At 35.3% G+C, this 25,403-nt stretch overlaps 2 protein-coding genes across 3 annotated transcripts in view; one reads left to right on the top strand and one right to left on the bottom strand.

Annotated features, from left to right (window-relative positions):
* LOC117785209 (chromatin modification-related protein EAF1) overlaps positions 1-22,543 on the top strand; it is a 58,329-nt gene extending 35,786 nt beyond the window's left edge. The window contains exons 4-6 of one of the 2 annotated variants that reach the window (XM_034623127.1): positions 17,350-17,524; positions 19,675-20,389; positions 22,166-22,543. In XM_034623127.1, coding sequence (XP_034479018.1) covers positions 17,350-17,524; positions 19,675-20,389; positions 22,166-22,475 — 1,200 coding nt within the window. In that variant the 3' untranslated portion in view covers positions 22,476-22,543. Of the gene's footprint in view, positions 1-17,349; positions 17,540-19,674; positions 20,390-22,165 lie in introns of both variants that reach the window. The other variant, XM_034623135.1, reaches the window with a different exon arrangement.
* A 1,301-nt stretch (positions 22,544-23,844) lies between these two features.
* Positions 23,845-25,187, bottom strand: LOC117789653. The gene has a single exon (XM_034628729.1). It carries the CDS (start codon positions 24,923-24,925, stop codon positions 23,999-24,001), a length of 927 nt encoding a protein of 308 aa, XP_034484620.1. The 5' UTR covers positions 24,926-25,187; the 3' UTR covers positions 23,845-23,998.
* Between the last annotated feature and the right edge of the window lie 216 nt (positions 25,188-25,403).

The following is a 25,403-nucleotide window of genomic DNA, read 5'->3' as shown; positions in this document are numbered from 1 at the left end:
TTTTTCAGCAGATTAAATATATTTATCAAACTCATTCGTATTCTCATTTTTATTAATATTTCTTCATAAGCCAAATTTGTATCAAAATCTTATGTTTATATTATTACTAAGGGGCTCCGCCCCCTGCTCGCTTCGCTCGCCAACCCCCATTTCACTTTGTTTGATTATACGAGAAAGTTATAGTTATTTTTTTAAGCAGGACTACCACAAATAGGGTATTTAATCGTCGTCAGTTTAAACATAAATGTAATGTCTTGTTTTAACCTCCATTCAGACTGAATATTCAGCAGTTTTCAGCAGTTTTCGTTGGCCATTTCTTTAGTTAGGCCAACGTTCGCTAACGAATTTCCTTCCGGCTGTCCAGAGGAAAACTGTTGTCCATTTGTTAGAATAACAATAACAATAACAACAACAACAGCAAAAGTAGAAACAACAAACAACATTTGACATTTGTTATTATTATTGTTGTTGTCGTTAAAGGGTTGCTACCTGCTTGCAGCGAGGCAAGGCAACTCTGGATGGATGGAAATTAGGCGCGGCCTCGTTATGCAATTAGAGCAAATAGTTTTCAAGCATTTTGGCCATTCTTTGATTGATGGCACTGCTCTGAAACCAGTTGGAAGCAGTTGTGGGAGGGGTAAAGTTTAAATGGGAGGGGGCAGGGCGCAGGGGGCTGGGCTATTGATTGATGAGTTTGTGGATGAGTAAGAAACGCGTTTACGGGTCTTGGAAATTCGTGTATGTAGGTTTGTTAAACTAATCCACACTTTCATCTAACAGATGTCTGTATGTGTATGTGTGTGTGTATGTTGTGCGTGTATTGTGAGCATATTTTTCAATTATGGCCAAGCTGCGTTAAATCCAGAGCATTATATAAATCTATATATGTATTTAGTCCATACAATTGACATTATAAATCGCATTTCACGCTAATTTGCAACAACAACGAGCTCAAAGTCCAAAGTAAAAGCTCATTGCGGTCGCTTTTCAAACTGCTGATTAGTGAAAGAAAATGGGAAAACGGTAAATGGAAAAGCAGCCAACCAACAAACGTTTCTCCGGCCCCCAGCTAAAAAATTTACAGCGTAAAATATATTTTACAATTCTCTTTCCAAGTTTTGGTCTCCAGGGAACTTCACTTGTTACCCCCTCCCCCCCACATCCCTCTACCAGGGGGTGGGGAAGTTGTGTCACTTTAAGCAACAAGAAAGGGGGCAGGGGGCGTGGCAGCGATACAAACAAAACACTCGACAATAAGGCGCAACAAGATTTTGACAAAATTAATTTTATAGATTAGAAAACATTCATTGCCGCTGTTTTGGGTGGTTTTGGTGGTCTCAAGTGGTGGGTTGGGGGGTTGGGGGTAGTTGAGTGGTTGTTTTTATTTGGCCGGGTGGTGCAACCTTTTGTTGCCTGTTACGCAATGAGCCTTGTCACAGCCTATACTCTGCCCACCTGCGACAGTAATTGAAGAATTGTCAACGAATTATGGTTTAATAATGGTCACAGCATGCAACAGACCCCCAACAAAAAAAAAAAAAATGGTGGGGAGACGCCACAGACCTCAGGCATTGCCAACTCACGAGGCACCGTGAGGCAAAAGTTGTGCACTTTATCAACTGTTGCAATTTGGAGGCGTGGCGCCACGCGGCGTCGTCTGACTGCGTTTGACACTTCAATTGGTTTGCTGTCGCGCCAAAGAAATAACCAAACACTCCGTTGACAAAATACAACAACAAGTACATACAACAGACAGTCTGCATAAATATAAAAAAAATACGAATTTCTTATACACTATACAAAGTGATCGTTAGATAAATCGAATCTCTCATTATATCCTCCAATCCAATCCAAAGTTCCTTAATCACTTGAACTTGAGCCAAATGTAAATTATAAACTTCACCTTAAAAGCTGAGTGTTCTTAATTTTAAATTTCATTTTGTTCATTGCAAGCGCCTAAATAAGAAGTAAGCTAGGAAGAAAGTAAAAAAAAAAAAAAAGAAAAAAAAAAAAGTCAATTGTAATTTATAACTATTTCAAAATCAGTAGAAAGTATGAAAATAGACTAATATTTGAAACTTTTTTATTATTTATACGTTGAAACAAATAAAAACATATCTTTAAATTGAACAAGCAGTGAACTATGTGCTCAATTATCAGAATGTATTAAACTTTATAAATATGCTAGGAAGACAGTAAAAAAAAAAAAAAAAAAAAAAAAGTCATTTGTAATTTCTAACTATTACAAAATCAGTAGAAAGTATGAAAGTAGTCGAATATTTGCAACTTTTTTTTTAATTATACATTAAAATAGATAAAAACATATCTTTAAATTGAACAAGCAGAGAACTATGAGCTAAATTATCAGAATGTATTAAAGCTTTATAAATATGCTAGGAAGACAGTAAAAAAAAAAAAAAAAAGTCAATTGTAATTTATAACTATTGCAAAATCAGTAGAAAGTATGAAAGTAGACTAATATTTGACACTTTTTTATTTTTTTATTATTTATACGTTAACATAGATTATATCAAATCTTTAAATTGAACAAGCAGTGAACTATGTGCTCAATTATCAGAATGTATTAAAACTTTATAAATAGGTTATCACTATTACTTGATATAATAGTTAGAGTTTCAAAATATAAGCTTACCGTTAACTTAAAAATTTAACTTAAAAAAAGTAGATCTGAAATTAAGTACTTAACTACTTAAGATCCATGATAAAATTGTTATCGTAGATTTGATAAGACTTATCATGAATGAATTTCGATAAATGTATAAGCTGAGTTTTATATTCCTAATTTAAGAAAACTTTTATATTACACATTTTCAATTAAAAAACTTATATGTATTACCCATGAGCAATACTTGTATGTGTAACAAACGCCACGACATAGTCGATATAGCTGAATTACCTCTAAAAAAGAATTGGCCAAGTGCAAATCGGATGAAAAGTAAAAGAAGATTTTGCCTGCTTAGCTCTGACAATTGAAGGTTAGGCACAGAGGTGGGCGGGTAACGGGTAGGCGTGGCATGGCATGGCGCCTGGCAGAGGCAATACACGAATACCTACACACACGCACACACACACTTGCACAGATACAATCGCACACGCAAATCAGACAATTTGTATCCAGCGGTGAATATAATTGAAAAATGATTGGTTTACCATCAATGAAAATGATGATGACAACGCAGTGACACACCGTGTTGTTGCTGTTGTTGTTGTTGTTGTTGTTGTTACTTGTGTTGTTGTTGCTGTTGTTGCTGTTACTGTGAGCTGCTGTCAATGACACGCACCTGCAGGTGTATCTTTCGATTGTTGGGTCAATCGGCCATTGAACGCGCTGATGTGCTGTTTATAATGATCATGATGATGAATATAATGCTGATAATGATGATGACGTTGACTTTAATATTCAATATTGAATGCAGACCTATAGACTTCTTATGTTCTGCCTGGACAAGCCATCATTGAGCTTTTAACATTCACGACAAGCATTTAAAAATCACTTGTTGACTCACATGCGAATGCTATTCAAGAGTATTCATGTGAATAAGTCGTAAGGTAGAACGGCATTTGCAGCGACTCGATTGGGTAGACAAATAAAATTGTTTAGATTTTGAACAGATTTTTGGGAATACAAGTAGATTTTAAACATCAATTAAATGTCCTATATTTAATAATCCCATCTTCAATGATTAAAGGAGGCTTTAGAGATAGGATATATTATCGAAAACTGCTTCAATAAATTTTATTTCTAACAAGCTTAAACTTTAAAGTATAAACAACATGGGATAAGTATTTATTTATTTTTTTAATAAAAATTTGAGAAAATATATAATATTAGATCTAAGACGTAAGAGTCGGACCTTTGACTCTAAAGGGATTAAAATATTTATGAAAATCATTTCTTATTTAATATATTTTAATATAACACTATAAGTTAATTATTTCTAAGCGATGTTCTTAAAAATATTCATAATAATATAAAATAACTGTATGTATATCAGTGATGTAAATCCAAACTTTAGATCGAGTTAGGAAATCGCCAAAAATATGTATCGAGTTGTCGATAAATCGGCAAATAGTAGATCAAGTTGCAAATATCGAGTTTTCTCAAAAAAAAAATTTTTTAATTTGAAAACGCAATTGTAATCAAAAAATACACTCATGCTTTTATTAAAAATCTAATTTTTCTTGTATCGTTTTTATGCCTTATTCAAACTATGACAATTTTGTAGGTTATTTATAACTTTCGCTCGTCAAAAATTCAACGATCAAACTTAGATAATTGCTTCCGAGAAAATCGAATAGTATGCCGAAATGAAAACATTAGTATATATCGGATATCGGAATCGATGTTACTTTATTTTGAACATTTTGAGTTCTTTCTGCAGCTCAAAATAAAAGCAATTGATGTGATTACATTAGATTGTGCTAAATTCTTTAAACTTTCTTTTCAACAAATTGGCTGCTCTTTAAGCTGTCCTTTTGCACCTCTCTTTCTCACTCTTTTCCCTCTGCTTATGTTTCACTCTTTCGCACATTTTGTTGGGCATCCTTCAACTCATTCCTTGGCACATCATTCTCATCACAATCTGTGTCAGCTGCTCCGCAAAACTCGATTCGCTTTTGGCATTGCCGCACGTTCGTCAAGGAATTTCTATTTTGCCTAGGACCGCAGCAGCGGGAAGGGGAGGGCAAGGGAGGGGCTGGTGGGCGTGGGACGTGGGGGGCAATAGGCGTTATGGGTTGGGCGGGGCACTTGGCATTATTGGCATTTAGAACTTATTAACATTAAATCGCTTTTACTCGCCAGAGCATTCGCTTTTCCCCTCTCCCTCCTTCAGTTTGGCTTGGCGCCTGACTGTGCAAATTGGAAATTCCTTCATTAATTCTAATAAGATTATTAGTTGCCAGCGAAATGCCCCAAATGCTCGCAGGCAGCAAGTTCTCGGACCTTATTTAGAAGCAATAATCGAATAATTTGGCAGAAGGTCGAACGACGGTCGTTGTGTTTGTATTTTGACACCTCGAAGTCAACTCTAATCAGCAAACACAAAGGGAAATGGGAGAGGGAGAGGGGAGAAGAAGTCGGGGGCATGCCACATGATGCACTGTGCGGGGAATTTGTGGTTGCAGCTCGTGTGAAATTCAAATAAATAGATAGCAAAGCAAACATTAACCCTCATCCTTAGATTCCTTGCCAAATAACCAAATCCCAGCCACGATCCAACAGCCAACTCCTGTCCCAGCCCCTGCCCCTGTCTCTTGTCTCTTGTCTAAGGTTAAGCTCGTAAATCCAATAAGCATAAGTGTGCGCGATCCCGCGGGACCATCGAGTGCGAAATGAATGAAATTAGCGCACGTTAATCATAAACAAACTAATGTCCAAGAAACTAAGGGATGAGTCCTCGATGCTCGAGTCCTTTTGTCCTACATTTATTTACACGCTGAACAACCCTTTGCGAAGGAAATAGACGAACTAGACGGAATAGAGCAACAAATTGCAACAGTTCTCACAGCGAAATGTGGCATGTTAAGGGTACACTTGCAACCTGCTGCGAGTACACGCGCCTCACCAACGCTCCTGCACTTGCCAATTTGTTGTTCTTAACTACTCAAGAGAGAAACCAGCGAAACCAGTGAAACCAGAGTAACAAACTCAAACCCAATCACAATACAAACCCAATCCAATCCAAGCTGCCTGCTAGAGACAAATCCTTCTCTGCTCCTGCCTCTGCTCCTTCCCCTTCTCCCGCTTCCACAACGCATAATACTCTTACACGCAAGGAGACTTCCTAATGACAATTGGCGGCTTTGCCTCCCGCTGCGTGAGGATGTGGCCAACAAAGCCAAATACTGGATGAGCTTAGTGGCAATTGAAGATGGGAAGAGAGAAAGAACTTGGTATCGATTAATGGCCATGTGTATCAGCAGAGTTTCTACGAGATAAATTTTAAATCTGCAGAGAGTCGATTAATCGCTGATCTTAGGAAGAGTTAAAAAATATTTAAGGCGGAGTTTTAGTTCTTTAAGAAGAAAGTTGTCTTTAGATAAAAAAAGATCGAAGTATCGATTAATAAGCAATCGTATCGCACGTGATGTTAGAGATAGAATCGAGATAATTTTTAGTTCTAGGAGAAAACTATGTAATGACATTTGATCAAATAATTATGGAACTCAGTGATAAGATGAAAAATTTAAGTTGATCGAAACCTGTTATCGTGATAATATTTATAATATGAAAAATAGAAGTTGATGAAAGACAGTTATCGATTTAAATCGAATTAGATTATAATTAATAGATGCGTTAGAGATGAAATGCACGGAACTTTTAGTTCTATAGTCTAGAATGAGTCCAATATTGGCTAATCTTAGTAGTAGTAATATAAGATAAAGCCGTCAAAAGAGCTAGTTATCGATTAATAATAAACGATAGACGTGTTAAAGATGACCTAAAAACAGATTGAAGTAAGTAATTTTGAGAAAAATGCATTAACTGATAGTTAGTAAGAAAAAACATCAGAAACTAGTTTCAAATATTTTCGAATGTTGTTATGAACTCAACAAAATGAAAATTAAATATTATTTATTAAAGAAGCAACTGAAAAACTTATAAAAATAGACCTTTAAAAGAGTCTTTGTTGTGAAATTAAATGCTATAAAATATCAAAAATATAATATCTACCCTAAATATACTTAATTTACCCACAAGTTGTACTCACCTGTCTGCAGTTTAAACTCTGAGTTTTGACTATTAAAAGTACAAAGTTAATCAAGTGGTGCTAAAGTCGATTAAGTGGCATTTTGTAACAAAAGTCAAGCCAGCGAGTGGTCAAGTGGTATTTACTCGTAATATCCATTATGTCAAGGTCCGAAATGATCTAATCTCTGTTAACAATAACAACAACGACAACAACAACAAGAGCAATAACAATAACAATTGCTATTGCATATTGTAAATTAAATTACTTAATGTAACACTAAAGGCTCATTTATTTGTTGTTTAAGTGATTTTTCGAAACCCTCCGCTTTTTGCATGGAACAGTGGCAACCCAACCCCCACCCTTCTCCCCTGTTCGTTGTCTGTGTCTCGTTGCGTGTTGCCACCCTTGAAATGGTCGTAATTAGAAAGAAAATCGCATCATCGATTAATCATGTTGCATTTACAAATATCATTTCAATTGTAATTAATAGTCAACGGCATTGGCAATTGCAATTCCGATTGCAGCACAACTCAATGTCAGCCAAAGGTTATTAATATCAGTCGAGTTAGTCACTCAGTCTGTCAGTTAGTTAGTCTGTCAGTTAGTTAGTCCATATAGCATTTTATGATCTATCTTATGACTCGCTATCGTCGCCCCAACCAAAGTCAAGTCTTTTGTTCCGTTTTGCGTAAATTAATACTTCAAACAAAAACTTACAACTGAAAACTGAAAAGCTGAAAACACTGAGAGTAAAAAAAAAATAAATAAATGAAAAATTGTGCAATAAACACGACCAGACAATTTTTGCATTCATATTTTGTAATCACAGAGCTGAAACGAGTTGTGCAAAAAAAAAATAAATAAAAATAAAGAAAGCACAAATTTACAACTAGCTGTTGAATAAATAATACCCTTACAGATTTTCGTGTTTGCAAATTAAATACGTATAGTATTGTAATACGATCATGTCAGTAGATCGCATTTGAAAGTCTTTTTCAAATTCTAAGAGTAGAATTCCAATGGATATATCTATAATAATAACAAATTTTTTTATGTAAAAACTTCCTTTTCTTGAAAAATATCATTGGATAGCTTTTGAAATTGTCGTTCTATGCAGTTGGAATTTTATTAAAATTTAGTAAAACTATAATTCTCTAAATCCCTAAAAAAACCTTTATAAAAGTTGAACTTAATTATTTTTTTCTTCATACGATATAGACATCAGAAATTGAATAAATTAAAATTTTTATTTATTTATATTTTATTTAAAACACGTTTAGGTTTTAAAACATGGCTTATATATAATTTATTTACTTAAATATTATCTAAAACTAACAAAGTTTCTCACACTAAGCAGTTTTCACAAAGTGTGAACTTTGACCCCTAATTTGATCGCCTTGCAATTTCACAAAACACCGTCTTATTGCACGATAAAAATGTCTCAGCTATATTGTGTGAAAATTTCAGCCTCCTAGGTCTTATGGCTTAGGCTGTGCAATGATCAGTGAATAGTTGAGACAGGACAAAGAATTTTCTATATATAGATATTTTAGAAAAAATTAATGAATTTTAAAGAAAAATAATCGTCATGTGTAACAAACGCTATGACAATATTATAATATCCAATGAAAGAGTATGAAAAACAAAAAGCTCGCGACCGTTAAACTCATATGAAAGTTGAAATGGAAGTTCCAACTGAACGCTGAAGAAGGCGGAGATAAAGGGTAGATATATGAAAAAAATGCCGCGAAATGCTTTGCCTGAATGTCAATTGAATATTGCATATAAAGCGGGACTGTTTGGTAGGAGACGTAGGGGAGACGGTTTGGAAAAGGGATGGGAGAAGGGGGTAAAGGATGTGAGTGTTTGTCGCGTTGTCGTTATGAAATTTCCACACGCCTCAAATGGTTGCCAGACGGACTGACTCACTAGCTGCCTGTCGACTTGATGAAGTAAACCAATAAAGGCCGCATGCCGCACAAGCTGAAAGCCAGGCCAAATCCCTCTCAGCCAGCAAGCGAGAGAGAGAGACAGCAAGAGAGTGTGTGAGAGAGATAGAGAGAGCCATAAATGAAAGGGTGAGAAAAGAGAGCGTGTCGTATGCAATCGAATGCATTGCCTCTGCCGCACATGTCACCTGAAAAGGACGAACAGAGGCCTCCGCCACCTTCGATGCTGCCACATGCTGCATGCAGCAGGCTGCATGCAATTTGCGCAATTTTGCAGCACGAGTGCGCAAATATTTGTATCCCTCCCAGAGTCCAACAACTCCCCTTAACCATTGGCAAGCCGAGGAATGCCCAGTTCGAGGCAACGAGGCAACGAGGCAACGAGGAAACTCGGCCAGAATGCGGCCCATTGAAAATCTTTGATTGGTTACCAATATTTTAATTATGGCCGACAGTTTGAGCCACCGCAGGCAGTCAAAGCTGACCTTTGTCCAAGTGCAGCCATCCATACGAATGTGCGAAAATTGATTTCCCATTTTTCCCCAACAGTTTCAAGGCGGAAAAAGAAGCTCTTTAAACTGCTCCTTTGAACTTGACCACAAACCCGACGTAAAAATGGAATCTATGAAACCTTGGATGGGTTGATGAGTTTGCTAATGAACTCAACTGAGTTTAAAGCAAGCCAAGTCTTTCCTAAGAATTTGCTAGAATTAATCTTAAGATATAAAATAAGAAGAGATTTCTTCACAGCCTTTTTACCAATTTTACTTAGTCAAATTGATTTTGTAAGCAATTTGAGCCAAAGATTTTTTGGTGTTAAAAAAAAATGTTGACAATTAAAACTTGAAGAAGTTCTTAGCTTTTTCCTTAATAAATATAATATGTTACAGTAAAATGGAAGAAAGAAAACTTTAACTTAAGAAAGTAGAAAGACACCAAAACTTACAGAGCAAATATTTATATGAATTTTTATAAAATAAGAAATAAAAATCTGAACCGAACCGGAAACCGTTTGAGTTGATCCTGAACCGGATCATGAACCGAACCCTTGCAGTTATTTACCCTGCGAGCCCGAAACTGAACCAAATCACTTTAATAAATAAATGGTTAGGCTCGAAAATAAATTCCTTACTAATATTACTAAAATATGCTAGACTTCGGATAAAAATAAGTTAAAATATAAAAAAAAAATTTTAATTATTAATAAAATTCGAGTTTTTTTAAATTAAAAATTTAATTGGTTTAAGAATTCAAGAAAAAAAAAATTTTTTTTTTTTTTAAATTGAACAAGGGTTCGAACCAAAATCTTGGGTTCATGGGGTACATAAGCCGAGCTTAAGTCGTGCTCCATGGTTCGAACCGAACCTTTAAAATGTTTGTGGCTTGCAGCCTTGATTACAAAAAAGATTTGCATAAGTCTAAGTATAAGCCATTGACTAATAAACCAATTAACAAAAAGCTCAATGCCTTTTGTAACGCAATAGAGTAATAATAATTACTTGATTGAATTAATGTTTAATTGACATTTTCAACTGTTGTCATTCATACTTATGTAGTTGCATTTTTACAACCAGATTACTTAATTTGCTAAACATGTGTTTTCCAATAGCATTAATAATGTGGTAAATTAATTTCTGAAAAAGATTATAAGATTTGAATTTGAGTTGAGAGCAGCTTCATCGATGAGTTCAACATGATTCAATTGTTGGCAAGCATTTCGAGAGTTCAATAAATCAAATGCATTTGGCTGGACAAGTGGGCGTGGCCGTTGGGCTTGTCAGTGAAGCGCATCCCTGGCAACCACTTGGGCCATTTTGACAGACTGTGAAGTCACCAAACTGGACTCCGAACTGGACCAGGCCAAAAAGGGGGCATGTCTCAATACGTTTCGGCCCATAAAAGCGAACCAAGTTCAATAATAATAAATTTTCAATCAGCAAATTGACATCGTGATTCCCAACTAGATGGATTTAAGGGTGGCATGGTCAAGTAATCATTTAGCGACTGATTGCCAAAGCTGTTATCTATATTAAAGTGGTCAACAATGCGACTTACCACAAAGTGAGTCCTCACACCGAAAAACTGCAATAGTTGATGGCCTAAAAGGTCTATAGGTACAATTTTATTGAGTCAAAATGTGAATGGAATCAAATTAAGTATGAAGATTAAAGTATTTAAAACTGAAATATATATATATATATTTTTATATTTAGAAAAATTGTATGAGAATAATTATATCACATAAATCTGTTTAACACATATTGGATTCAAAATAAATAAATAATTAGGCTTTCGTATAGCAAAAAGATGTTTTTTAGCCGATTTCAAAAAAATAATTTCTCCGGCCGGAATATTTCAAGCTAAACTGCTTGTAATCTTGAAAAAAAATTTATTTTAATGTCTTTTACTTGATTTTGTTAGCTTTACAACCAAATTGCTTAAAAATACTTGTTTTATTATCCAACAAATTAAAAAGATTTTTTATCAGCAATATAAAAAAACATTTAGGCACAACTCCTCAAAAGTAACATTGTAGTATCAAAACTGCTTTCTGGCAATTATAAATTACTAAAACTATTAAAAATACGAGTACTATAAGCTCATTTAAAGTTATATACTTAACAATAATCAATTAGTTGTGAATCTTTTTACAAGTAATATGATGTGATGCAGTATACTCAAAATGCATTCAGTAATTTGTAATAGTAACATCCAGAAGAACGGGTTAGGAAACAGGAAAAAAAGAGGAAATATCAAAAGCAACCTTGTCCGTTTTGAAATAATAAATCAAATAGCTGCAATTGGATTGCTTACATAGTGGATAGAGCAGGAGAGGAAGAGGCAGACTGACAGATTGACAGACAGATAGGCAGCTAAATGCACCTACATATAGGCACACCTCTACACACTGAATACACACACATACACACACACACATACACCTGTGTCGGGTGACAGGGCTTATGGTTAGTCAGTGAACTTCCGTTTTGGCAAATTTATGGCATTTCCTATTTTGATTTCCGCACTCAAAATGGACGCTCACGAAGCGACAGCTCGTTGCAGCTATCATAATGAGAATTGAAATTGAAAGAGGGAGACGCGTGGAGAAGGAGAGGGGGAGTTGGGATAAGGAGGAGCACGTTGAATGCCGCACAGGCAGCGACGCCAAATTGCAAAATGATATAATTCAATGAGAGTTGATTAAATTATCAGTGCTCGGAGCAATGTCGGGGAAAGACGTGAAAGAGGTGCCTGGTGCTGGACGAAGAGCAGAATGGAAGAGAGCAACAGGGGAAGGAGGAGGGAGAGCAGGAGCAGCTGCTGCTGTTGGGCGGCCCTACAACAGCGGCAATTGGGTTGCTGTTGTTGTTGCTGCTGTTGCTGTTGCTGCTGTTGTTGCTTTTGCTGTTGCATGCTGCTTGTGTGCCTTGTTAATGAAATTTTCCGTTCCTTTGGCAGACGTTTGTTTACATGACGCTGTGTGTGTGTCTCTCTCTCTCTATCCTCTCTCTCTCTATTGCTATTTATTATTGCAAACTGTTGTTGTTGTTGCTGCTGCTGCTGCTGCCGGCTTTTGTCTGTTGTTGCAACTGATGATGATGACGTTGACGTTGCATGATGAAATAACAAACCGGATTAATTTGATTTCACAGCCCCGGACCAGGCCGAGGCCCAACTTTAAGTCACTGCCAAAGGCAACGGCAACGGCAAAAGCATTGTGCCACCTGCCACGCCCCCAAAAAGCTCTTAAGTGCAGCTCGTATTGCCCATGGCATGTGTGTATGTGTGAGTGTAAATTAATTTATCAGCAGTTGGCAACTCAGTCGGTCTTTTGGTGGTACCAGCTGTACCACCGTGTTAAGCGTAAGTGGTAATCGCATCCTTTCCTCGATCGCGCCGAGTTCGATCGATCCCAATACCAAGAAGTGCGCTTGGGTAAACCGAACAATTAAGGCACTTCCATAATCCGCAAACAACTGAAGTTTAGGCTGAGAAATGGATGTGGAAATTATTTAAAAAATAAATGTCAATAATATTAATTTAAAGCTCTTTTTTTGATATTCCCGTATCTCTATGGTTAGAGTTCAAAAAATAACTTTTACTGTCTAAAATCTGGGTTAGATTCCCAACATATAGCAAGTCATGAATAAAATAAAATAAATGATATACAACGTCAAGTTAACACAAATGTGTATTTAACTTCCTAAAGAATGAAACGCAAATTAAACTTAACTGTCAATTTATAAAAATAAGAAAAAACAATGTTTATTTTAAACAAATTTTCAATTTTACTTTTTCGTTAATTAATATTTATATATTTAGCTAATTTAAAAACATTTCTCTTTTGTGTCAAAGAGAAAATAAATTAATGAAAATTGTAATGAAGTATAGAGGAACAGAAGGAGAGCGTCGACAAATTGCAACTTGATTTAAAAAAACAAAACAGCCAATAAAAGTGTTACAAATGAGTATGACTGACTTGACAGATACTCGGCAGATACATATTATATTTTTAGCATTTTAATTTACTTTTAAGATTGTTAATTTTACCATAACAAAAATAACTTGTATTTATTTATTGTTTGCTTAAATTTCTTATTTTACTTAATACTTATGAAATTGTAAGCATAGAAAGTCCAGCAAAAGATTAGCAAACAATTAAATGGTATAATTTAAATTTCTTTTTCTAAATTGTTTATTTTTTTCATTGAAATTTTTATTTTATTTTTAATTTTGTATTAATTCAAACTCGCTTGTGAACGCTAAGCTAGTTTAAATTGTTTCTTAAAAGCCGAATATGCGTCTCTCTGTCTGTTTTACATTGGCATTTAGCCACCTTGCTGATATGCATTTTACAGGGTACAACAAAGAGCACTCATAGTTATACTTATTTATATATATAAATATATATATTTAGTAGAGTTTCCTCCCAATTTACTTTATCACTTAACGCCAATCCTTTTTCTTTTTCTCCGCCTTCCTCTCTCTCTCGCTCTCTCTCTGTCTTTCTCTCAGCCTCCCTCTCTTTCTTCAGTCGCCATTGTGCGACTCGCTTGAGGCACTCAGCCAAATCTCCTTTTAGCCACTAAATTTAGTGGGCTGCAACAAGGGCTGCACACACTGAGTGGCTCGCCCGACAGTTTGTGGTGCTGCCAATTTCTCATATGACCAGATTTATGAGCCAAGTTGTCAGTTGCATATAACATACTATATGTATCTAAAGATATATGTAAGTATATTTAGAGGAAGCCAAATGCGTAGGCATCTTCCCGACCAGCTGACACAATCAAAAGCCAAATCACTTTGTCTTCGTTTAGCCAAAGGCTAACTCCCTTGACTTGCACCACCACCACCGCACCACCTCGACTGCTACGATTTTTGTTGCGATTTCCTCAATCTGTGAGTGGATTTACCAAAAAAAAAAAAAAAAAAAAAAAAAAAAAAAGGGTTGAGATACCCGCGCCTGTCTTTGGCCTGTGCCAAAAAGAATTTCAGCAAAAATGTCGCCACATTGCTGCAGACTGAATGCTGCCCCGCTGCTCCAACACCCTTGCCCATGCCACACTGAAAAAAAAGAACTACTTTTAAAATCAAGAACATTCGTCTTCAATATTTTGTTCTTAAAATAAGATCATTATACTAATACTAAGAATATTCATCTAAAATATCAAAGATCTAAATCTAAAATACAAGAATAAAAATATTAAAAATATTAAATTGTTATGAAAGTAAAAATATGTACTATTTCATACGAAATAAATAGTGGACCCGTGGCGTTTTGGTTAGAGTCGCCGCTTCAGTTGAAAGCAGCAGCAGGCGCCGGTTCAAGTCCCGCTCATTACAAGTGTAAAAACATATAGTAAAATAACATTTGTAAAATAAAACCAAGCCAGAAAAAAATGTATATATATAACAGATATAAAAAATGATAAATTTAAAAAACTTTGAAATTATGTTTATTTCTTCATTTAAATTTTAATAAAATTTATTCTTATAATAAAAGCATTTATTCTTATAGTCAGAACTTGATCTTATTTGAAATGTTCGGAAAACCAAGATGTGTTTAAGAATTTGATGTTCTCGACTCATATTTTGGACCAAAATTCTAAGTTTTGAGTAGTGATGTAAAAACACATCGAAATATCGACAACTCGATTTTCGCTTCAACTCGATCATTTTGTTTACGATCTATCGAGTTGATTAAATCGATTTCCATGAAAACATCGACAACTCACAAGAGTTTGTTTATCTTAGTTTAGAACTAAATCGAAACTTTTCTTGAAATTAAGCACTTATCAAGAATTTATTTAAGGTCTGTTATCGGGGGCTTCTACAAAAAAAAAATAAAAATTCAAATATAAATAGAGGGCGATTTATTAGGAATTTAGCCATCAAAATTAATTAATTTTAAAACTAAACTAGTTTATTAAATAAACTTTATTTTCAACAAAATCGTTAGAGTTTCTGACATTGTAAATTGTTTTGTTTTTGGTAACAACTCGATATAGAACTCGATATATCGTCATTTTTTCTCGATATATCGACAACTCTATGTTTTTTTGGGGCGATTTTTTATTTTGACATTCAACTCGATCTAAAATTTGGATTTACATCACTAGTTTAGAGACCAAAATCTTGAACACTTTTTTTATCAGTGCATTCGCCTCACTTCTCCCTTTTTGGCATGCCAACCTATTTTGCATATTTTGCTTTTTATTATAAATTTTCATTTTGCAGCGTTTTTCCAGTTGTCGTCGTCGTCGTCGTCATCGTCGTCGTCGTCGTCGTCGTCGTCGTCGTCGTAGCCACTTCAAGTAGCGTCGCGTCGCCTCGTCGATTTCAGTTTAGTGGCCACCTCTTACCAACTCCCCTCCCCAACCCTCCTCTGTTGGTCTGTTGTGTGTGTGTGTGTGTGTGCTGCCCTCTCCATCTGTCGCTCTTTTCTTGTCCCGTCTCGTACATGACTAATAGCAGAACTAAACGATTTGATGGACCAGAAAAATGATGACTTCTTTTTCGGTTCGCCTTTCGACCAGAAAGAGTACGACACAGAATGAAAGAGAGAGAGAGAGAGAGAGAGGGAGGGAGAGTGGTAGAGAGTGCGTGCGTGCGTGCGAGGGTTGCAAGTCAAAGTTGAATCCTTTGGCTGCTGCTTTTGGTTTGGTTTGGTTTGGTTTGACTTTGCCATGCAACATCATCGAGTAAAGTCCTTGCTCATCCTTTCGGTGTGCCAAATCCTTTTATTGTGACAGTTGTTGTTGCTACACACATACCCTGTTGTTGTCTCGCTTTTGTGATCAACATTTAATGTTTTCTTATTATTGTCGTCACAGGCTATTGTTGTTTTTGTTGCATGAAAATCGGTTTAATGTTTTGGAAGATAATCTAATTTGGTCACTTATATGCGAATATGTATATTATTTGCTATTATGTGTGAACACAGTTGGCAACGACTTTCCCCTCCCTCTCTCTTTCTCTCTCTGTCTCTTGGTCTGTCTTTCTCATGTTGTCATCGCTCGCTTTTAGCTGGCAACCATCTTTCTCCTCCTCCTCCTCCTCCTTCTTCTCTCCCTTCTCTCTGCTTGTGGGGAAAGCATGCTAAAAGCCTTTATGGTCCGAGTATTAGCATTTCGTAAGCATTCCATTTACATTTTTTCAATTTCAACGAGTTTTTTATTTAATAATTTGCAATTTGCATGCCATTTGCCGCATTAGGTGGCGCCCCAAATGCCAGCCTTCAATGGCCAATGGCCAATGACCAATGGTCAAATGGTCAAATGGTCGACTGATGACAGAACTCTATCTATCTAACCTATACCATATGGTGCCCTTAACAAACGCTTTTCGCTCATTCAGTTACGTTTCTTGGGTTAACTATTAAAGCATCTCTTGTGAAATTTTGTATAGAGTTTTGCTAAAGTCTTATACAACATTGTGTTTGAGAAAATTAAGATTTGTTAGAGTTATACCCTCAGCAAGCTTTTAAAACTAATAAGAACTTGCCTTTGCTTGGAAATAATCTAGAAATCGGAGTTTTACTAAGAAGAAAGGAAGAAGAAAAATAGATATTTGGAAAGAGTCTTTTGTGTAGGCTGAGTAGAGTGCTTGCTTAATTTCAATTTCTCTCAGCCATGATAAATACGATCTTTCAGTCAGAGAGACCTTTTTACAGCTAAAGTAAAGACAACATAAACTCTCGAGTATTCATAAAAAGAACATATCAATAACTCTTAAGTATTTGATCCGATTTTTTCATAGTCCAGTTAAATTGTAACTAAGAAATATATTAGAATTTGACATTGATTTCAATGATTTCAAAAAAATAAAAAAAAATATTCTAAAACTCTAAAAAAAAAACTTCTTTTTATGATTATCAACAAATTTTTTTTTTTTTTTAGATTTATTTATTTTATATCCTAGTGCTACAAGTTGTAAGAAAGTCTACGATTTACTTAATGACATCAGATACATTTGACTTAATCCTATAATTGGCATTACGATTGAGTTTGCTTAAAATGTCTTATAACAACATTTTATGAACACAAATTATATTTATAAAATTAAAAAAAAAAGAAGATATTATGATTGCTTGAATATTAACCTTAAACAGATACTTCTTTAAATTCCTATTTAAAACGCTGTACAATCGGCATAATTTTTTAATTTTCTTACATTTTTTACAGGTCTGGTTCCAGAATCGACGTGCGAAGTGGCGTAAAACGGAAAAAGTTTGGGGCGGCAGCACCATTATGGCCGAGTATGGCTTATATGGAGCGATGGTAAGGCACTCGTTGCCATTGCCCGAGACAATACTCAAGTCGGCCAAGGACAACGATGCGGTGGCACCCTGGCTACTAGGTATGGAACAGAAATGTAAATGCAACAATCATATCGAACTATCAACTATGCCTAAATATATTGCACCTAAAAATCTCCTTTACAAATCTCCCCAAAAAAAGTACGCAAATGGTTTTTTTTTTTTTTTTTTTTTTTGATAAATATTTTTATATTTTTCGTATTTATACAAGGACATGGAGATGAGTAGTAAAAAACACAGACACACAAACAGAACGTGGAGGCGAGGACCCAAATCCAAACTAAAATCGAAATCGAAATCGGAATCGGAACGTAGTGAAGTCGATAAGTCGCGTTGCATTGAGGCAAGTTTAATTGAATTTTGAGGCGAGACAAAGGGCAGCAGCTCGGGGATTATAAAATGATATAGACTTTAGATGTTGTGCTGTGGCCTTCACACACAAAATTGTGAGCATATTTGCCGTGCATGGCAGGGACGCATCTTTTTCGTCCTGCGTCCTTCGTCCTTCGTCCTTAAACATTTTTGTCGTCATATGTTGCGAACATTTCTTTGACTCCGTCCACAGCATTGAAATGACTTTGCGGATTAGCGAGCAAAAGGAAGAGCATTTCCTTGTGGTAGGGGCAACATTTAACAAGTGCCAATACAGGGTATATCTATAGAGTGAGAGGGTGAAGTAGGGAGAATCTCGGGGTGGTTTTGACTTCCGCATGGCTTTTATTTGTTAATAATCGCTTAATAAATGCAAAATGCACACGCGATATTCGTTGGGGTGGCTACTGAATTCCCTCATTCGATTGGAATGGGAAAAGGCTGCTTTAATTTGGCATTTATCGCTTATCTATTTCCATTGTGTGTGTGTGTTTGTGTGTGGCAAGGGTAACTGCAAGTTTTATTGGCACTTGTCTTTGTTAACTTCTCGTTTTGTCGTTCACCACCACATTAATAGTTCTCATAATGCTTTGGGTGTTTCGCAAATTAATTTCCAAGTAGCCCGTGGGTCTTAAGTGGCTTAACGGCTCAGCATTGAGGTTAGGCACGATTCTAGATTTTTTAATTAAGTACGCGAATGTCAAATTAGTTGGCAATTGATGGAAGGTCCACCAGTTAACGAGTCACAATAAATTCTCGACTCCCACTTCATTAGATCACTTGGGCGTGACAGTTTATTCAGAGATTAATTCCAACCATCTGTTAGCTATCTCTCTCTCTCTCTCTCGCTCTTTCTTCCTCTTGAGCTGTATCTCCTATGCAAGAGCAGGTTCAAGTCGCAGTCACAATTACATTAGCTAAAGTTGCTTTTAAGTCTTTTCTTGGCTTTTTAAAGCAGAAGAGCTTTGTCATAGAGTAACTTTGGAATGCATAAGCTATAAATTAGAACGATATCTTAAAGGGAAGCTTTAAGGTAGAGAAAATATCTAATTCAGAAGCTTTCTAAAGACAAATTAGTATGATAAGTAGATAAATTTTAAAGAGCTTTCAAATAAATGAACTTTGTAATAAATGCGCTATAAAGAAAAATAAAAATATGATCTATTATTTGAAGAATGAGTGATTTATAATAGAGAAGCTTTAAAATAAAAGAATTTTAAAACTAAAGGCTTCTGACAGATGAGTTTATAATAAAGGTGCTTTGAATCGTGCTTAAAATCGATTTAAAAAAAAAGAACCGTGTTGTCGATGAATTTGCAAAGAATACATAGACTTACAAATATCGAGTATTTCCAAATCACTTCATCTTTAAATTAACATTAACAAGCATTGGAATAAATGAACAGGAATGAAAAATAAACTAAGTTTTTAAAATTTAATGCAGAATTATAATAGAGGACAAATAATGATCAAATTGGCATTCCGCAGTGAAATCGGTTAAGATTTGACATAGGTATGAAAGTTTGAAGTTTTTGAGAAAAGTATCAAGGAGAAAGTATGGAAAAAAATTTAAAGATAGTAAAACAAAATTAATTTTAATATTTTGGTGAATCAAATTAGAGAAGAGTTGCTTACTTTTAAAAAAAATCGATACTTCTAACTCGATTGATCGTGAAAAAAATATCGTGCTAAAGTAGTTAAAAATCGCTTCTGAGGTCCCTATAAATCCTAATCAGACTAATTAAAGCGCAGGCTTCTAAGCGAATAAACATACTAATCAGCTTTTCTCTCCGTCTTTTTCACTCCCTTTCTCTCTCAGGCATGCACCGCAAATCGATAGAGGCGCAATCAGCGCTCAAGGACGATTCCGGTGTCAGCGATCACGAGGACTCAGCTGGCTCCAAATCCGCGCATTCGGATGAATTGCGCTCACATTCCCGGGCGCTGAGCTCATCGACGGAATCGCTCAACGTTGTGAGTCCGGCGCCCAGCAGTTGTCCAACGGTTGCTTCAACGGCGCCGCCAACATCGACAACGCCGCACGGCAGCAGCGGCTATGCGGCTGCCTCATCGGCGGCAACCACACCAACAGGTGCCACAACCAACAGCTCCGGTTCGCCACACATTGAGCTCGGTTCGCCGTCGCCACAGCAGACGCAGACACAGTTGATGCAACATCAACAGCAGCAACAGCAACAGCAGCAACAGCCGCCGGCACACTATGCAGCAGCCACGCCCAGTTATCATCCGCTGCTGGATGCGGCAAATGCGGCAGGCGCTGGCGCTGCTGCCTCCAGCAAGGACTTTCATATGATTATGAACACAGCTGTGGCAGCTGCCGCAGCAGCAGCACAACAACAGCAGCAACAGCAGCAGCAGCAGCAACATCACCAACAACAACAGCAACAACAACCGACGGTTGCAACATCAGCAGCAGCGCTGCCACATGCCAGCGTTGCCACGTTGCATGCACATCATCTCTCTGCCGCCGCAGCAGCCGCAGCACTAATGGAACACGATCCTGATGCATTCAGGTGAGAGAACAAACTTTTTACTCTACCTAATTAGAGTTACTTGAAACATCATATTATTTAAAATTAATGGAAAATTAACGAATTAATTAAAGAAAATATATCTTTAATTATTTATCAGTATTGATACAATAAATCACAAGTCTAAAATATTCCAAGTCTAATAAATTTCATTTTTTTCCCCTACAGTTTTGGGTATCGATTTCAATACCTAAGGGTCCCCCCTTTGCAATTTTAAAATTTGAAAATTTTAAATCCAAAGTTTTCACTTTTAATCAACTCCTTATAGCGTAATTAGTATAAAACAACACTTTAAATTTGATTCTGAGATGTTTCATTTTTTTGTAAAAAATCATTGTAAATCTGACAAAAATTTTGACTTGTAAAGTTGCAAAGTCAAAGGTTCGACCAACTTCAAACTTTCATAACTTTGTAAAAACAAAACCGATTTTAAAGCGGAATATCATTTTGATCTTGGTTTGACCTCTTAATTCATTCTGCATTTAAAATTAATTAATTTTGTAAAAAAAAAAATTTCACTCTAGATATGTGCTTAGATTTTAATACCATAGGGTCCCCCCTTTGAATTTTTGAAAAATGAAAATTTTAAATCTCAAGTTTTCACTTTTAATCAACTCCTTATAGCGTAATTAGTATAATACAACACTTTAAATTTGATTCTGAGACGTTTCATTTTTTTGTAAAAAATCATTGTAAATCTGACAAAAATTTTGACTTGTAAAGTTGCAAAGTCAAAGAATTGACTAACTTCAAACTTTCATAACTTTGTAAAAACAAAACCGATTTTGAAGCGGAATGTCATTTTGATCATGATTTAGCTTCTTAATTCATTCTGCATTTAAAGTTAATTAATTTTGTAAAAAAAAAAATTTCACTCTAGATATGGGCTTAGATTTTAATAACATAGGGTCCCCCCTTTGAAATTTTGAAAATTGAAAATTTTAAATCTCAAGTTTTCACTTTTAATCAACTCCTTATAGCGTAATTAGTATAAAACCACACTTTAAATTTGATTCTGAGATGTTTTATTTTTTTGTAAAAAATCACTGAAAATCTGACAAAAATTTTGACTTGTAAAGTTGCAAAGTCAAAGAATTGACTCACTTCAAACTTTCATAACTTTGTAAAAACAAAACCGATTTTGAAGCGGAATGTCATTTTGATCATGATTTAGCTTCTTAATTCATTCTGCATTTAAAGTTAATTAATTTTGTAAAAAAAAAAATTTCACTCTAGACATGGGTTCAGATTTTAATACCATAGGGTCCCCCCTTTGAAATTTTGAAAATTGAAAATTTTAAATCTCAAGTTTTCACTTTTAATCAACTCCTTATAGCGTAATTAGTGTAAAACAACACTTTAAATTTGATTCTGAGACGTTTCATTTTTTTGTAAAAAATCATGGTAAATCGGACAAAAATTTTGACTTGTAAAGTTGCAAGGTCAAAGATTTGACTCACTTCAAACTTTCATAACTTTGTAAAAACAAAACCGATTTTGAAGCGGAATGTCATTTTGATCATGATTTAGCTTCTTAATTCATTCTGCATTTAATTAAATTCGTCGAAAAAAAATATCCTCCTAAAATCTGGGCTTAGATTTTAATTGGGAATAAAAATATAAAATTCTCAAAATTATGGCACTGATAACGAAACCGAAAGAATAAGAAACGAAAAAAACCCTTTGCCGAAATTGTAAATTACTAAATTAATGTAGTGTTTTTGCCAGAACTAAACAGATATATTTCATTTGTTGCAGGAACAACTCGATTGCCTGTTTGCGAGCCAAGGCGCAGGAGCATCAGGCGCGACTCCTCAACAACGGAGGACTCTTCCTCCAGGTGCGCAGCTTTGCCCAGGCTCAGGCCCAGGCGCAGACTCAAGCACAGGCTCACGCTCAGTGTGATATGCTTAAGAGCGAGGAACGCAACAACAACAATAGTGGGAATATCAACGGCAATCAATTGCTGCAACTGCAACAAACGGTGGCTGCTTCAAATGCTGTGAAAATGGAGTTGACACCCTGCGTCGGCGTCAGCGTCGGCGTCGGTGTTGGAGAAGACGTTTGACGTCTGGAGAGCAACTACAATTTGCAACAGTAAAAGCTGCTTTGCGTGGATTCTTGCCAACAAAAAAATAATAATAAACTCAAAGATCTCAAACATAACAAGTCAAAGCCGAAGACAGCCCCAAAATATATATATATATCTAGATATACACACATTTTTTTTTATTAGATTTAAACTATTTATTGATCGTACTTAATCAAAAATCGAAAAACATTGTCTTCAATTTCGGAATGAACGGAAAGAGAAAAACTTGATTTCATCTGTAATCCATGATATGATATTTTAAAAAGATATTCATAAGTTTCGTTTAGCACTTAAGATCCAAGAATGTAATATTTTTAATAAATGCATAATCAACGCTACAACATTTTTTATTTAAAAAAGTGACATGCCGCTGGATTATTCCATATTATGATTTATGTTTTGTTCCCATTTAATAGCGCTGCCTTTTGGAACTTCTGCATCAAATATTAAATCACGAAGCAGTTGGAATGCGACAAATGCACGATTCTACATACAATTGATAAGATGACCCAGCTGAATATGTAATCGTTCATCACACGGATAATCCAAATTATTATAACTACAAAAAAAAAAACATTCCTTTCTATTACATTTTGGAAAAAATTCTTGACTTTTGTTATTTAGTGAAAATAATGAAAACATTTGCAATTAATTGAAATTATTTCATTTCATTAATTGTATAACAAAATTTAAAAACTAAATAAACATGACTAACTAAATCAAATAGTTTTCCCCTCTCCATTTATTTAAAAACCCACACAAAATGTTAATACCCACACGCCTACACGAATCATTTCCCCCAAAAATCACACATTTCAAACTGAATTATTTGCCTCTATTATATTATTTTATGAAAAGAAATCTTAATTCTTTCTATTTCTTAGTTTGTCGCTACAATTTTCAGTTAAAAACCGTTAAACAGCAGGTTGCCAGACTGTTTCACTGCTATAACTGTTATATGCGTCGCGAATTGAGACATAGATGGCGCTTTCGGTTGCAACTAATGTGGTTTGTGTCACAGCTAAGGACAAAACAAGTTATCGATAACAAGGATTTACACTGCAATAACTAGGTCAATCGATTAAAGATTTAACATTTAAATTTAATTTTTTTAATTGATGCCAAAAATGATTGGATAAACAGAAAAAATATAAAAATAAAGAATGGTTGAAATGCACAAATAAACCTTCTGTAATTTTATGTAGGTGTTGTAAAAAAAAAAAGAAACGAAGTGTGTTCCTCATATAAGAAAATAAAAAGATTTGAGAATTATCAAGAGAGTTGGGAAATTAAGAATAGAAAAAACAAAGCTTTTAGAAGTAAATCATGTTGAAACTGCAGATCTTTTGTTTTTTATAATAGTAATCCCGATAATTTATTTGTGAATGCAATGATATTCATATAAGCGTTATGTGATGATTTGATATTTATATAACTGTAATGATATCTGTGAACTCTGTGGGTTATACACATTTACTTGGGGACCTCTGATATCTAATCTAATCATTCATGATGAGGCGTAGAAACATACGATAGTCGACCTGTTTCTTGCAATTGGTCATACCTCGGGTGAGGGACGCTAGTTCGGTGACTGTGAAGCGATCTCCATTCGAATTCAATAAACTTAGCAATTGATCGGTGCCAACACATCCAGTGTGAGTATTATCCAAATTGCGAAGAGCCCTGATGAACTCATCCCGTTTATGCATATCCATGTGACTGGCATTTTTACCGAGTGCATTCAAATAAAGTCGTGCTTGTCTCAGCTTTTCGGAGGCATCAATATCCGTAGGAAACAAGGTCTCCAATAGTGCAACATACTTGATATTTCCCTTATCATCCTTCATATTGTCCAGCAGAGATGAGACCTCCGTATCGTGAAGTCGTTCACTTACTAAGGTAAGCATACGGCGTAGCATATTATACGGCAATTCACCCGTATTCTGTGTATCACAACATCGGAAGCCATTGATCATCACCGCAGCTGTGGGCACCTCCTCCAAACTGGACAGATCACAGTAGATCGATAGCACAAACTCAAAACTAACTCGAGTCGGCGGCTTCGACTGTGGAAACTTCAACAGGCGCTCCGAGAGAAAGCTTTTCAATGTGGACTCCACAAAATGCAATCCCATCGCGTGCAGACACTCGGGCACCTTGAGAATATCGATGGTATTGCTGCCACTGAATCGGGCGAACATATTAAAGATCTCCCGCAGCCTCAACACCTGCGACAAGGCTTGCAACAACTCCTCGCATGTCCAGAAACTACTCACAGCATTGTTGTCACCTTGAAATTGATTAGCGGGTTGTATTTGTATTTGTTTTTGATTCTGATTATTTATCTGATTTTGTACAATCTTTTGAATATTGTCCTGAGTTGGGTTCTGATTCTGTTTCTGATTCTGATTGACGGTACAACTCATTTTTTTACCTCTATTGTCTTTGATTTTATATTTATTATTTATTTTTTTTTTCTAGAGAAAAAATCTACTGTTGTTTTTCAGTTAACCTGAAATTTTGAGATGTATATAATAAAATATGAATGATATATACAGTTTTCGCTTAAGTAACTAGATTAGAAGGCATCGTACTGCATTATCAAATTATTTCGCTTTTCTCTAGTAAATTTTTTGAAAATTCATTTAGAGAACGAATACGGAAAATCATGAGATAATAATTCAGGGATCGAACATCAGTATATTCTTTCATAATTCTCACAAGATTCATACAGAAATAATTAAAAACTCTTCTGTTTCATAATGCAATTACATTCCAAATAAATATTTATATTATTGTTTATATGCTACTTTCAATATTTAAAATCTTTCCAAAAATTGTATGTAAATTCGTACGTTAATCTTACAACATTTAATGCTAATTTTAAAATTTTGTTTTACAATA

Source organism: Drosophila innubila, chromosome X (genome assembly GCF_004354385.1).
Source record: "Drosophila innubila isolate TH190305 chromosome X, UK_Dinn_1.0, whole genome shotgun sequence".
NCBI lineage: Eukaryota > Metazoa > Arthropoda > Insecta > Diptera > Drosophilidae > Drosophila > Drosophila innubila.
This window is presented reverse-complemented; position numbering and strand designations above follow the sequence as displayed.